Source organism: Urocitellus parryii, chromosome 3, assembly GCF_045843805.1.
Source record: "Urocitellus parryii isolate mUroPar1 chromosome 3, mUroPar1.hap1, whole genome shotgun sequence".
Classification (NCBI taxonomy): Eukaryota; Metazoa; Chordata; class Mammalia; order Rodentia; family Sciuridae; genus Urocitellus; species Urocitellus parryii.
The window spans coordinates 106,162,343-106,176,110 of record NC_135533.1 but is presented as its reverse complement, the minus strand read 5'-3'; the positions used below and the strand labels follow the sequence as shown (position 1 = coordinate 106,176,110).

The following is a 13,768-nucleotide window of genomic DNA, read 5'->3' as shown; positions in this document are numbered from 1 at the left end:
CCTCGAAGTGTTCACATGGTTTTTCCTGTGTATGTGTGCATGAATCTGTTGGCTAATTTCTTCCTCTTATTGAGATACCAGTCAATTTAGACTAGGGTCCACACTAAAGACCCCCTTTTAACCTAGATCCTATTAAAGATCCTATTTCTAAATAGTTACATTTTGAGATATTGAGGTTTAGGGCTTCAACATATGAATTTGGGGGCAGGGCACAATTCAGCATGTAACATTCGGGATTAAAATAAGTACTATAAGGCCCTCTCGGCATATCAAGGAAAATGTACCTGTATTTTATATACAAATTGCTCTGTCTGAGGGTTTATGAATACATAGGTGCCTGGGACCAGTCTCTTTTGCTGGAGATATGAACAGTACATCCCTGGCCAGGCTTGAGGTGCCCACAGGAGAATGCCTGCACAGCCAGTTTAACAATGCAATGTGTGGCACATGCTTAGTGTTTGCAACTGTTGGCTACTGCTGATATGGGGGATAGACAAAGCAATGCTAAACTCACTATAGGAACTAAAGAGGCCTCCACAGGTGTTAGATTGTGTTGGATTGTTCCTTTGCAAAAAAAAAAAAAAAGAGTGAGCTTTGCAATTTCAGGTTTATCTTTTAAGAAAACAATGGATAAAAAGTATGTCTTGCAACGGTTCAGACACTGATTCTTTGACTGCATTTTGAATTTCATTTGGACCTTTCTCCTGGATTTAGGGGAGTGCCAGTGAAGCCACCCTGGTTGCCCTGCTGGCTGCTCGGACAAAAGTGACCCGGAGGCTCCAGGCAGCATCTCCAGAGTTGACGCAGGCCGCCATCATGGAAAAGCTGGTAGCCTACTTCTCTGATCAGGTGAGTAAGTGCGTGTGTCGGGAGGTATTGGGCTATAGCCCCACAGTCATTCAAGGTCTGAATCCAAACAAACTTTACTATCGTTTCAAATCCAAGAACAGTTCCTCACAGATCACTAGGACAGAGACTTATACTAATTCTCAGGTGGGAACTTGAGAGATCAAGTTGAAAAGAAAATATATGTACTGAGAACTCCCCATGGCTGACTTGTTACCATATGTAGCAGCATGGACTTAGATTACACTCAACTGGCCCACCTTCAGAGCAGCATTGTGTAGTAATTGGATATTAGGCTCAACAACCTAATCGCAAATCCCAGTTCTGCTTTTTTAAGCTTTGTGATCTCAGGCAAATCACGTAAATTCTGAGAGCCTCTCTTTCCCTCCTATCAAACAGGGATCAAAGCATCCATCCTTGGTATAGCTGCTCAGCTCAGCTTGTGGCTGAGCATAAGGGGAAAGATTTAAAGAATTTTGTAAGGTTTAGAAAACTCTGGAAATAGAAATATCTAATCTGATTCCATTGGTCAACCCATTTGAAAATGGTAAACAACAGCAACAAAACAAAGCCCAGAATTATGGGGAAAGGAGCAAGTGGAAAGAGAACTGATCAGCATGAAGAGAATAACTCTATTAGAGAAACTAAGGTCAAGCGGGCACAAAAAGAATAAAAACTGTGCCACCTTCAAGAAATTAGATTGCACAGGGAATTGCCAACTTAGGCTTGTCAATATTTTTATTTTCAGTGAATTCCTTAAGCCACACATTTGAACTATAACCATTTTTTCTAGGAAGTACTTAGCCTGAAATAAATACAATACACATATTTCAGACCTAATTAGGAGGATTATATCTTTGTATCCTAATTCCATCCATTAAGATTCTACTTACATATGAAGAAAATTGTTCATTTGTACTTAGGAATCTCTTGTTTCCCAGAAGACTTAAAAAAAATTAACACATAGGCACTCAATAAGTATATACTGATATCCACTGCTATGAATGTTAGGGTTTAGCCTGTCCAGCAGGGCTTCTATGAAGGAGCTTATCTCACCAGGAAGTGGCTGGGTGAGACAGAATAGCATCACTCCAGATGCCCAGCAGCTCAGGATGCCAAGGACGCTATGGCATCTTTCTATGGATCTCTGTTAGGTTCCCCAGGAACTATACAGGGCTTGTGTCCATTTTTTTTTCTTCTCACTGTTTTTATTCTCATTTTCCATTTTGACATTTTGTAATTCTGTGTAAATTAAGTCACCATCACATTTTAAGTATGAGGCCAGCTGAATTAAGAAAACAGAACAAAGAAGCCAGAATAACAATGTTTTTAGAAGGAAACGACAGTACTCATATCCATAAAAGCTAACTTTAATTGAGTAGCTGAAAGGGGAGTTAGAACACAATGCAAACATGGTGGTTCATGGAGAATTCCCATCTCTATTCTGTGCTGCAGTCTCTCATGGGTACATTCATCATTAAGATCTAAATTAGGAATGAAAGTAATAAAACAAATGAGAGACCTAAACTCTAGTTCAAATAAATGAAAAGCTGTGGGCTGAGATCTACTTTGTTCCCCGAGAAAAAGAAAGAATACGAATGAGAATTATTATGAGTTTGGGGGACCCAAAGATCACAAGTCAGCTGTAGGAATGCACTCTGTAGCAGCATATGTTGTTGTATCAACGCCCTCAGCAGAAAGTTCCTGCTTGTGTGGAGGTACTGCTTGGACCAAGCTGGTGTACATCTTCTGCAAAAACTGTGCTGCACGTGAAGCAGGCACATACTCATCTGTGGCCTTGCCTTCCCCCCTTTTTTAAATTCACTTTAGTTTTACATAATATTAGGGTTTATTTTGATATAATTATACAAGCATGAAATATAATTTGCTTTAATTCAGTATGCAGTAATTCCCCTTCCTCATCCCACCTCTCTCCCCCTGCCTTCCCTTTCTCTATGCTACTGATCTTTCTGCTATTTATTTATAGTTTTGTTTTAAACTAGTGCCTTGTAGATATACACAAGGTGAGATTCATTGTGGTATATTCATATATGTACATAGGAAACTCAGGTCAGATTCACAGTTCTTCCCTTATTCATTCCTTCTCCCTACCCCCAACCCCTTTCTCTACTCCACTGATCTCTATTCTATTTGATTGACACTCCCCCTCCCCACCTAGCTTCTGCATATCAGAGAAAACATTCAACCTTTGACCTTCTGGGTCTGGTTTATTTCACTCAGCATTATGGTCTCTCCAGTTCCACCCATTTACCAGCAAATGGCATAATTGTGTTCTTATTTATGTCTGAGTCATATTTCATTATGTATATACAACCCATTTTCTTTCTCCATTCATCTGTTGATGGGTTCCTAGTTTGGTTCCATAGTTTGGCTAATGTGAACTGTGCTGCTATATACATTGATGTGTCTGTGTCCCTATAGTATGCTGATTTGAGATCTCAGGAGTGGAATAGCTAGCTAGGTCATATGGTGGTTTCATTCCTAGTTTTTTGAGGAGTCTCTATACTGCTTTCCAGAGAGGTTGCACTGATTTTTAGTCCCACCAACAATGTATGAGTGCACTCTTTCTCCATGTCCTCTCCAACATTTATATTATTTGTATTCTTGATAATTGCCATTATGACTGGAGTGAGATGAAATCTCAAGATAATTTTTTTTAATTTTTAAAGAGAGAATTTTAATATTTATTTTTTTTAGTTTTCGGCGGACACAATATCTTTATTTGTATGTGGTGCTGAGGATCAAACCCAGGCCGCACGCATGCCAGGCAAGCACATTACCGCTTGAGCCACATCCCCAGCCCTCTCAATATACTTTTAATTTGCATTTCCCTGATTGCCAGAGATGTTGAACATTTTTTTTATATGTTTACTGGCCATTTGTATTTCTTCCTTTGAAATTTATTCACTGGGCTATTTGGTTTTTTGGTTCTAAGTTTTTTGAGTTCTTTATATTTTCTGGATATGAATATCCTATTGGAGGAGCAAGTGGCAAAGTTGTCTCATTCTGTGGGCCTCCTCTTCACACTCTTTGTTGTGCAGAAGCTTTTTAGTTTAATGCCGTTGAATTTTTATTTTATTTCTTATGCTTTAGAAGTTTTATTAAGGAAGTTGATGCCTGTGCCAATATGTTGGAGCGTTGACCTACATTTTCTTCTATCAATTGCAGAATTTCTGGTCTAATTTCTAGGTCTTTGATCCACTTTTGAGTTGGCTTTTGTGCAGGGTGAGAGATACGGATCCAGTTTTATTCTTCTACATATGGATATACTGTTTTCCTAGTACAATTTTTTTAAAGACTATCTTTTCTCAGAGTATATTTTTGGCACTTTAGTGTAGTATGAGATAACCATATTTACATGGGTTTTTCCCTGTGTCTTCTATTCTTTTCCATTAGTCTTCCTGTCTGTTTGGGGGCCAATACCATGCTGTTTTTGTTACTATAACCCTGTAGTGTAATTTAAGGTATGGTATTATGATGCCTCCAGCATTGCTCTTCTTGCTCAGGATTGCTTTGGTTATACTCTTTTATTCTTCCAACTGAATTTTAGAACTGTTTTTTTCTAGTTCTGCAAAGAATGTCATTGGCATTTTGATGGAGGTTGCACTCAATCTGTATAATGCTTTTGGTAATATGTCCACTTTGACAATATTAATTTTGTCTATCCAAGAATATAGATGATGTTTTCATATTCTAAGGTGTTCTTCAATTTATTTCTTCAGTATTCTATAGTTTTCATTGTAGAGGTCTTTCACTTCTTTGTTAGATTAATTCCCAAGTACTTTGCTTTTTGAGGTACAGTTTTCCTAATTTGTTTTTCACCAGATTCACTGGAATATAGGAAAAAAATTGATTTTTGTATGTTGATCTTGTGTCCTGCTACTTTACTAAATTCTTTATCAGCTCTAGAAATTTTCTGCTGGAGTTTTTAAAAATATTCTAAATATAAGATTATGTCATCAGCAAGAAGAAAATTTGACCTCATCTTTTCCTATGTGTGTTCATTTAATTTCCTTCTTTTGCATGATGGCTCTGGCTAGAGTTTCAAGGACTCTATTAAGTAGGAGATGTGAGAGTGTATACCTTTGTCTTGTTCCTATATTTAGAGGAAATATTTTCTGGTTTTTCTCCATCTGGTATGAAGTCGGCCTTGGGTTTGTCATATATAGTCTTTACAATGTTGAGGTAAGTTCATTTTATCACTAGTTTCTCTAGTGTTTTAAACATAAATGGATGCTAGACTTTGTCAAGTGCTTTTTCTGAATCTTTGAGATAACCATGTGATTATTGTCCTTAACTTCATTTATGTGGTGAATTACATTTATTGATTTTCTCATGTTGAACCAACCATAAAAATCCCTGTGATGAAACCCGCTTGACCATGGTGCACTGTCTTTTCAATGTGTTTTTGTATGTGGTTTGCCAATATTAATAAGAATTTTTGCATCTATGTCCAAAGCATATTAGCCTGTAGTTTTCTTTCCTCAATGCATCTTTGTTTGGTTTTGGTATCAGGATGACACTGGCTACACAAAATGAATTTGGCAGTTTTCTCTCCTTTTCTGTTTCATGGAATAATTTGAGAAGGAATGGTATTAGTTCTTCTTTAAAGGTTAGGTAGAACTTGGCTGAGAATTTGTTGGGTTCTGGGCTTTTCTTTGTTGGAAAACTTTTAAGAGCTGTCTCAATTTCATTACATAATATTGGTCTGCTTAAGTTTTCTATATTCTCATGGTACAATTTGGGTAGGTTATGTGTCTGTGTCTCTAGGAATTTGTCAATACTTCCAGATTTTTCTAGCTTATTGGAGTATAATTTTTCAAAATAATTTTTAATGATTCTCTGGATTTCAGGTGATATTTCCCTTTTTATATAATTTTGTTAATTTGAGTCTTCTCTTTCTTTTGGTTAGTTAAGTCTATCAATCTTGTTTATCCTTTCAAAAAATCAACCTTTTGTTTCATTGATCCTGTATAATTTTTTATTCTTCATTTTATTGATTTCAGCTCTGACTTGTAATTATTTTTTATCTTCTACCAATTTGGGTGATAGTTGGTTATTTTCTAGGACCTTGAGGTATAACTAGATTATTCATTTGGTATCTTTCTATTTTTTTTAATGTAGAAACTCAGTGCTATAAACTTTCCTTTTAGAACTGTTTTCACACTGTCCCAGAGATTTTGATATGTTGTATCACTATTTTTTAAGAATTTTTTTTCTATAATATCTTATGATACCCATTTCTTATATGTCCACCGTTTACTGAGGGACAACTCACTGGAGTGAGGACCTAGAGAAGTGAAGTCAAGTAGGGAGAGGAGAAAACAAGGATATGGTCTCTGGGAAACTCTAGATCAGCCTTGTGCATAGGAAATGCTATAGAGTGTGAACTGTTCCCCTTTTGGGCACAGAACTGTTCCCTCCCTGGTCAAGTGCCAACTTTTTGTGCATTGTACAGTTTGTCCTGCAGTGGGTTTGTGGCAAGCTTACCCTGTGAGGAGAGGTGGCTCTCCAAGAGAGGGGACAGCTGATCAGCCAACATCCACTGCAGCTTGGCATGCACAGCTTTGTCAAGGGGAACCTGGAGCATCACACAGGAGGCAGGAGCACATGCAAAGAACTCTCTCTTAGGGACATCTTAAACTCCTGTTGTCATACTCCTCTCCACTGCCCACACATCCTCCTGTGACTGCTTGCCTCCCATTGTCTCCTCCTAAGTTTAGTCTGCATTGCAGGCCAGCACACACGCCAGAAAGCCTGGGGTCAAGGTTTTGTCATAAGTTAATAAATTCATCACCTCCCTCATCCTCTAAAGGGTAGAATGATGCACAAAGATTATGAAAAGTACCACTTCCTAATGTGTCACAAGTTTCACAGGTGATTTTTCAAGCCTAGTAAAAGAAGAAGAATCTTAGTTTAATTTTTCTATGCAAGAAACCTGCCTGACACACGTGGTTGTTGTTGTTCACAACTATACTTTGAAGTGGGTATTTTCTGTTTCTCATTGTTTCCACAAGATCACAGAGGGTCACTGTGCAGAGTAACCTGGCAAGGGTCCCACCAGAAAGGTCTGGAGCTGGGAGCCCCAGGCGCTCAGAAGCTGAACATTATCTTCTGGAGCTCCTCTGCTGGCAGAGGTGTTCAAAGAACAGCCAGGGAGCAGCAGGCCCCACAAAGGATCAAAGCTAGAGACAATGGGGGCTTCAGGGCAGAAGGTGGCAGCTTCAGTAAGAATCCACTTTCCTGGGAATCTCTGAGAAGGGTGGACCTACCATCCAGTGACAGTGCCACATCATTTGCCATTCATCTCAGAAGATTCCATGTCCATGGATTCAACAATCACAGATGAAAAATATTTTTAAAAAATTGTGTCTGGATTGAACATTTATGGACATTTTTTCTTGTTATTATTCCCTAAGTGATACAGTATGACAACTATTTATATAGCATACCATTTGTATTTGCATTAGGTATTATAAGTAATCCAGAGATGATTTAAAATATATGGGAAGATATAAATTGATCATATGCAGATACTATACCATTGCCATTTTATATAAGGACTTGGGCTTCTGTGGATTTTTGTATCCACAGAAGCCCTGGAACCAGTTTCTCATGGATGCCAATGAGTGACTGTAGCATCTATTGACTGAGCTTAGCCACCAAGCTGCAAAAGTCTCCACAGGGAAAGGCAGGGTTTGAATCTGAACCCAGGATTTCTAAGTCCACCCATGAGCGTGCTTTCCAGGATCTCACTGCTAACTCTTGAGTTCAAACAAATGAATGAACTCATCACTTATGGTTCTAAGTGCTTAATTCATTATATTTGTGGTTTAGATCTGAGGTGTCCTCTGAAACCTCACATGAGAGACAATGCAAGAACATTCAGATGTGAAATGATTAGATTATGAGAGGTATAACCTAATTGGTGAATTAATCTACTGATAAGAATCAACCAGGTGGTAACTATAGGCAGGTAAGTTGTGACTAGAAGGAAGTAGGTCACTGGGGTGTGACTTTGGAGTTTATCTTTTGTCCTTGTGAGTGGAGCTCTCTCTCTTCTTCTTTATCACCACATCCTGAGCTGCTTCCCTTTGCCATGCTTTTGCTCCATGATGTTCTGCCTCACTTTAGTTTCAGAGCTATGGAGTCAGCCAACCATGGACTGAACCTCTGAAACCATGAGCCAAAATCAACTTCTTCTGCTTTCATTTGTTCTTGTGGGGTATTTTGGTCACAGCAAAGAAAAAAAAAAGTAACTAAAACAAAAAAGGTTCTACATAAATAGAATAACAACTCCAGGAAAAAGAGGTGCCACTGTGGTGTCAGGTGTCAGGTACCCACTGCAGAACCAGGAACTTTGCCTGTGTGAGCAAACCTGCACCAATCTAACTCTAATCTTTCTTTCTAGGCACACTCCTCTGTGGAAAGAGCTGGATTAATTGGTGGAGTGCAAATGAAAGCAATCCCTTCTGATGGCAAATTTGCCATGCGTGCTTCTGCCCTGCAGGAGGCCCTGGAACAAGACAAGGCAGCTGGCCTGATTCCATTCTTAGTAAGTCTGTCAGTACATGTTGCCGATAGTACCATGGGAGCCTCTCCCCAATGCCTAGGGCGTGTGTGTGTGGGGGGGGGGGGCGGTGTGTGTATGCAGTGTGTATGCCAGGGTCACTTTCTAGGCTGCTGTGATAGTCACGGGCCAGGCATGAATTTTGTTATCTCCTTGAGGAAAGCTAGAAACTCCACTTGTTTTTTTTTTTTTTTTCTTTCCACATGCTTTAATCTCAAAAACAAGTTACTACAACATCCCAATTTGGAGGATTGTACTAAGCCAAGGAGTATAGTTTCTGTTTGTTGTCCAAAGGGACAGCTATCCCTTAACAGCCCTTTGTGCCATGGTAGATGCTCTAAGCAGTATGATGAGTGAACCAAACTGAAAATAAAAAAACAGGCTTTGTTTCGTACATTAGTGGTTCAGAGTAGTTAATAAGATGTGTCATCTGTAAAAGGTTTGTTGCAAGCAGGCAGTGACTAATCGCAGATAAAATATCTAATTAACCAAATGACAGGCTGGTTCTCTTGCTCCCAGATATGCATTTTCCAATGGGGAAGAGTTACTTAGTATTGAAACTGAATTGTCACATTCCTGGCATGGTCCCAGCAGTATGTCATACATGGGAGTGATACATCTTGTGTGATGCAATCAAAATGTCGTGAGTATGGCCATACTTGGGCATTCAACCTGGCCACACATTAGAGTCGCCTGGTAAGTTACTAAAAAGTCTAATGCCCAGGAATTCCCCCTGTCTGATCTTGCCAGAATCTCTAGGGATGGAAGCAGGCATTGGAAAAAAATTTTACAACATTAAGATTCTGATGAGCATATAGGTTTTAGAAACATGCTCATGGGGATACTCCTCAGTGTCGGGATACTCCTCATTTCTTAATCATTAGAGCAATCTATGTTGGATAGATGTTTTATGGGCCACACATTAATAACATCCACCACTTTTGAGAATTAATCTTTTTAAATGCTTTCCTTTCTCTGAAACGTTTTTTGCCAATTAAAATCAATAATCATTTGGTGAATATCTAACACACGTCTGTACTGAGGAAGTCACAGAAAGTATGATTTTAATATAAGACTATCCTAATCTAAGGAGCTCACAGGAGAATAAGGAGCATAAACACATATTTATAGTAGAAGAATTGGCAAGTTTCAAAGGTAGCCCAGAGAATGAAATGACAATCAAGTGAGTTTGAAGGAGTAAAAAATCAAACTGTGGGCACAGATTCAACTTCCACCTTGCCAATCATCTTTCTCAGTCCCCTTAACCCTGCTTGATTTTTCCCCATTGCATTTATCACTCCCTGCAATACCCATTTATTTACTGCCTTCTTCCCAACAGAATGTACACGAAGGGAGGGTTCATTTTGATCACTGCTTTATCTTCACTGCAGGAATAGTACAGAACTGACACCAGGAGAAATTCAGTTAATACAGTTGTTCCTTATACACAGGACATCTGCTCTAGGACCCATCACAGATACCCAAACTCTTGGATGCTCAAGTCCCTTATATAAAATGACATAGTATTTGCATATAACCCATATACATCCTCCCACATACTATTTTTTAAAAAAACATTTATTTTTTAGTTGTAGGTAGACACAATACCTTTATTCCATTTTTATATGGTGCTGAGTATGTAACCCAGCAGCCCATGCATGCTAGGCTCTCCCTCTGAGCCACAACCCCAGCCCCATCCTTCCACATACTTTAAATCATCAGTAGATTACTTGTCCTACCTAATGGAAATGATGTAAGTAGTTTTTTAGGGAACTATGACAAGAAAAGAAAGTGTGTGTTCAGTACATTAAAAAAACAAAAACAACAACAACAGAAACACATTTTAGAACCATGTTTGGTTGAATCCATGATTGTGGAATCCATGGATATGGAGGGTCAACTCTAGTTGTCAAATATAGAAAGATTTGAAAAGATCATCTTTAAAAATCCCAATTATAAACCGGGCACAGTGGTGCATGCCTGTAATCCCAGCCATTCAGGAGGCTGAAGGAGGAGGATTGCAAGTTCAAAGCCAGCCTCAGCAATAAGCAAGGGGCTAAGCAACTCAGTGAGACCCTGCCTCGAAATAAAATACAAACAGGACTGCGGATGTGGCTTAGTGGTCAAGTGCCCTGAGTTCAATCCTTCATACTCCACTCCCCAAAAATCCCAATTATAGCTGGGTGTGGTGACGCATACCTGTAAACCCAGTAGCTTGGGAGGCTGAGACAGGAGAATCCCAAGTTCAAAGCCAGCCTCAGCAACATCGAGGCACTAAGTGACTCAGTGAGACCCTGTCACTAAATAAAATACAAAAAAAAAAAAAAAAAGGGCTGGGGATGTGGCTCAGTGGTTGAGTGCCCCTGAATTCAATACCTGATACCAAAAATAAATAAATAGATAAATAAATAAATAAATAAATCCCAATTACAAGTTTAGTGCACTTTTGAAGGATTTTATTTAAATGAAGTAAAATATTTTTAAACCTGTAGTGTCAATTTTAAGTCACTGAAATTTTGTATCTAGGGAAAATATATATATTGAAACATACTCCTTCATATTTGAAGAATGAAAGCAATGGAGAATACATCACATAAATGATGAAAATATTTTATGAAAATTACAAAGCTCATAACTAATAGTAAAAGACAAATGTGGGTAGGAACTACTGATAGGACATATTATAAAGTAAGTCTTAAAATAAAAAGAAGGCTTACATATCAATAAGTAAGGAAGCAACATTTCAATGATAAAAATGCAAAATATATATAAGAAATCAGTTCCACATTCAAACACACACACACACACAAATATAGACACAAAACCAATTCTGATCATGCAATAATCAAAGAAATGCAAATTAATTAGTGAGAGAGGTATGTGACAATAATCCCACACTGTGGTTACAGAGGTGTCAGTTTCTTTTATATCTCTAAACTTTACACAAATTCTGAAGGTCAGTGATGGGGTATATGCAGATTTAGAATCGTCATCTTCTCCTGAGAAATGACTATCTATTCTTAGGAAAGACTAACATCTAGCTATCTGGATGGATATACATGTTCAATTCTCTGGGATGAATGCCCAAGATTGTGCAATTAAGGATCATTTTGTAGTTATGTGTTTTAAAGAAACTGATAAAATCTTTACTGGAATGGCTGTACCATTTCACATTTCTTCTAGCAGTGCCTAAAACAATCAAGTGTATGGTATTATTTTCACCCGTGTTTGGTATTATCATTATATTTTTTCGTCTTACCTGAATTAATAGGTGTATAGTAATATCTCATCACACTCATAATTTTCATTTTCCTAAAGACTAATGAAGTTGAACATCATATGCTTATTAACCATTAACACATCCTTTTTTAGTAAAACATAAATCTATGTCTTTGTCCACATTCCAACTGGATGATGGATTGATTTTTTAAATTAACAGATTTATGTTAGAACAGTTTTAGAACAGTAAGCATAATTAAAGAGAGTTCCAGCACTTACTTAAATGTTTTACAAATACTTCCTCTCAATCTGTGGCTTTTGGTTTCATTTTCCGAGCAATGGTCTTTTGCCAGTCAAAAATTTTCAATTTCACTGATGTTCAGTTTATCAAATTCTTTCATGGATTATGCCTTTATTGTTATGTCTAAAAACTTACTGCTGAACCCAAGATCATCTAGATTTTTCTCCTGTGCTATCTTCTAGACATTTTGCATTCTATAATTTAAGTCTACTATGTATTTTCAGTTAATTTTTGTGAAAGGTGTAAAGTCTGTGTCTAAATTCTTTTCTCTTTTTTTCTGCATTGGGATGTCTAGCTGTTCCAGCATCTGTTGAAAGGCTACTCTTCCTCCACTAAATTGCTTTTGCTCCTTTGTCAAATGTTAGTTGACCTCATGTGTAGATCTAATTCTGTTCCGTTAATAAGTTTATCTCCTTTGCCAAGATCGCACTGTTTTGATTATTTAAGGTTTATACTAAAGTTGGGTAAAGTCAGATATGACCTCAGTCATTAGTCAATATTATGGTCAATATTATGTTTTTTTAGTTTTTTGAATTTTTATATAAAATTTAGAATCAATTTGCCAATGTGTACCACATAACTCACTGTATTATTAAATATGATTGCAATGAATCTATAGATCTAGTTGGAAGAGCTACCATCTTCATGATATTGAGACTTCCTGTCCATATACATAGAATCTTTCTGTATTTATTTATCTCCTTTAAAAAGTAGTTGCATCAGAGTTTGTAGTTTTCTTCATGAATATTGTATACATATTTTGGTAGATTTATATGTATTCCTTTTTCCCCTTTCTATGCTAAATGTAAAGGGAATTATGGCTTTTTAACTTCAAATTCTATTTTTTAATTTTTTTTTTAGTTGTAGATGGACAAAGTGCTTTTATTTATTTGTTTGTTTGTTTGTTTGTTTTTATGTGATGCTGAGGATCTAATCTAGTTCCTTACATTTGCTAGGCACGTACTCTACCACTGAACTATAACTCAGCCCTCAAATTCCATTTCTTATGCTAAAACATAAGAAATAAATTAATTTTTATCTATTGTGTGTTTATCTTCCTATAATTGCTCGTTAGTTCCCAGAGGACTTGCCTTTGGTTTATTCTTTGGTATTTCTACATTGACAGCCATGTCATAAAGATCTGTCTTTTATTGTTTAGTCATAGTCATATCACACTAGCTAGATATATAATGTTAAAAAAGGTGTTGAGAACAAATATCCTTCCCTGATTTCTAATCTTAGACGAAAAACATGTAGTTTCTCATCTTAAAGTATGTTAGCAGTGGTTGTTTTTGTTTTTGTTTTCTGATGTCAGTTATCAAGTAAGTTCCACTATAATCCTAGTTTGCTAAGAGATTTTTTTTTTCGGTGTATTTGTTTGTTGTAAATCATGAATGGATGCTGGATTTTGTCAAATGGTTTTTGTGTCTCTATTTATTTAATATGATTTTCTTCTTTAGCCTGTAGATATGATAATCTATGTTAATTTATTTTCAACTATTGAATTGGTCTTCATGCTTTAATCAATCAAATTCCACTTAATGGCATATAATATTTTTAAGTATTGGACTCAATTTGATAGTCTTCTTGAGACTACGGGTCTATAATTTCTTTTTGCAATGTCTTTGTCTAGTGTTGGTATTAGAGTAATGCTAGCCTTGTTGAGTTAGGAAGTATTCTTTTTGCTTCTATTTCTGTAACAGATTGTAGAGAATTGATGAGATTTCTTCCTGTGCTTACCAGTGAACCTAATTGGGCATGGTGCTTTCTGTTTTAGAAAGTTATTAATGATTGACAGATATAGCCCTATT

General features: G+C 37.1%; 1 protein-coding gene across 1 annotated transcript in view; it reads left to right on the top strand.

Annotated features, from left to right (window-relative positions):
• The window catches only part of Ddc (dopa decarboxylase), a 112,500-nt gene that overhangs the window by 47,322 nt on the left and 51,410 nt on the right, over positions 1–13,768 (top strand). The window contains exons 5-6 of the mRNA XM_026403664.2: positions 715–849; positions 8,279–8,422. Of these exons, the coding sequence (XP_026259449.2) occupies positions 715–849; positions 8,279–8,422 (279 nt within the window). The remainder of the gene's footprint in view (positions 1–714; positions 850–8,278; positions 8,423–13,768) is intronic.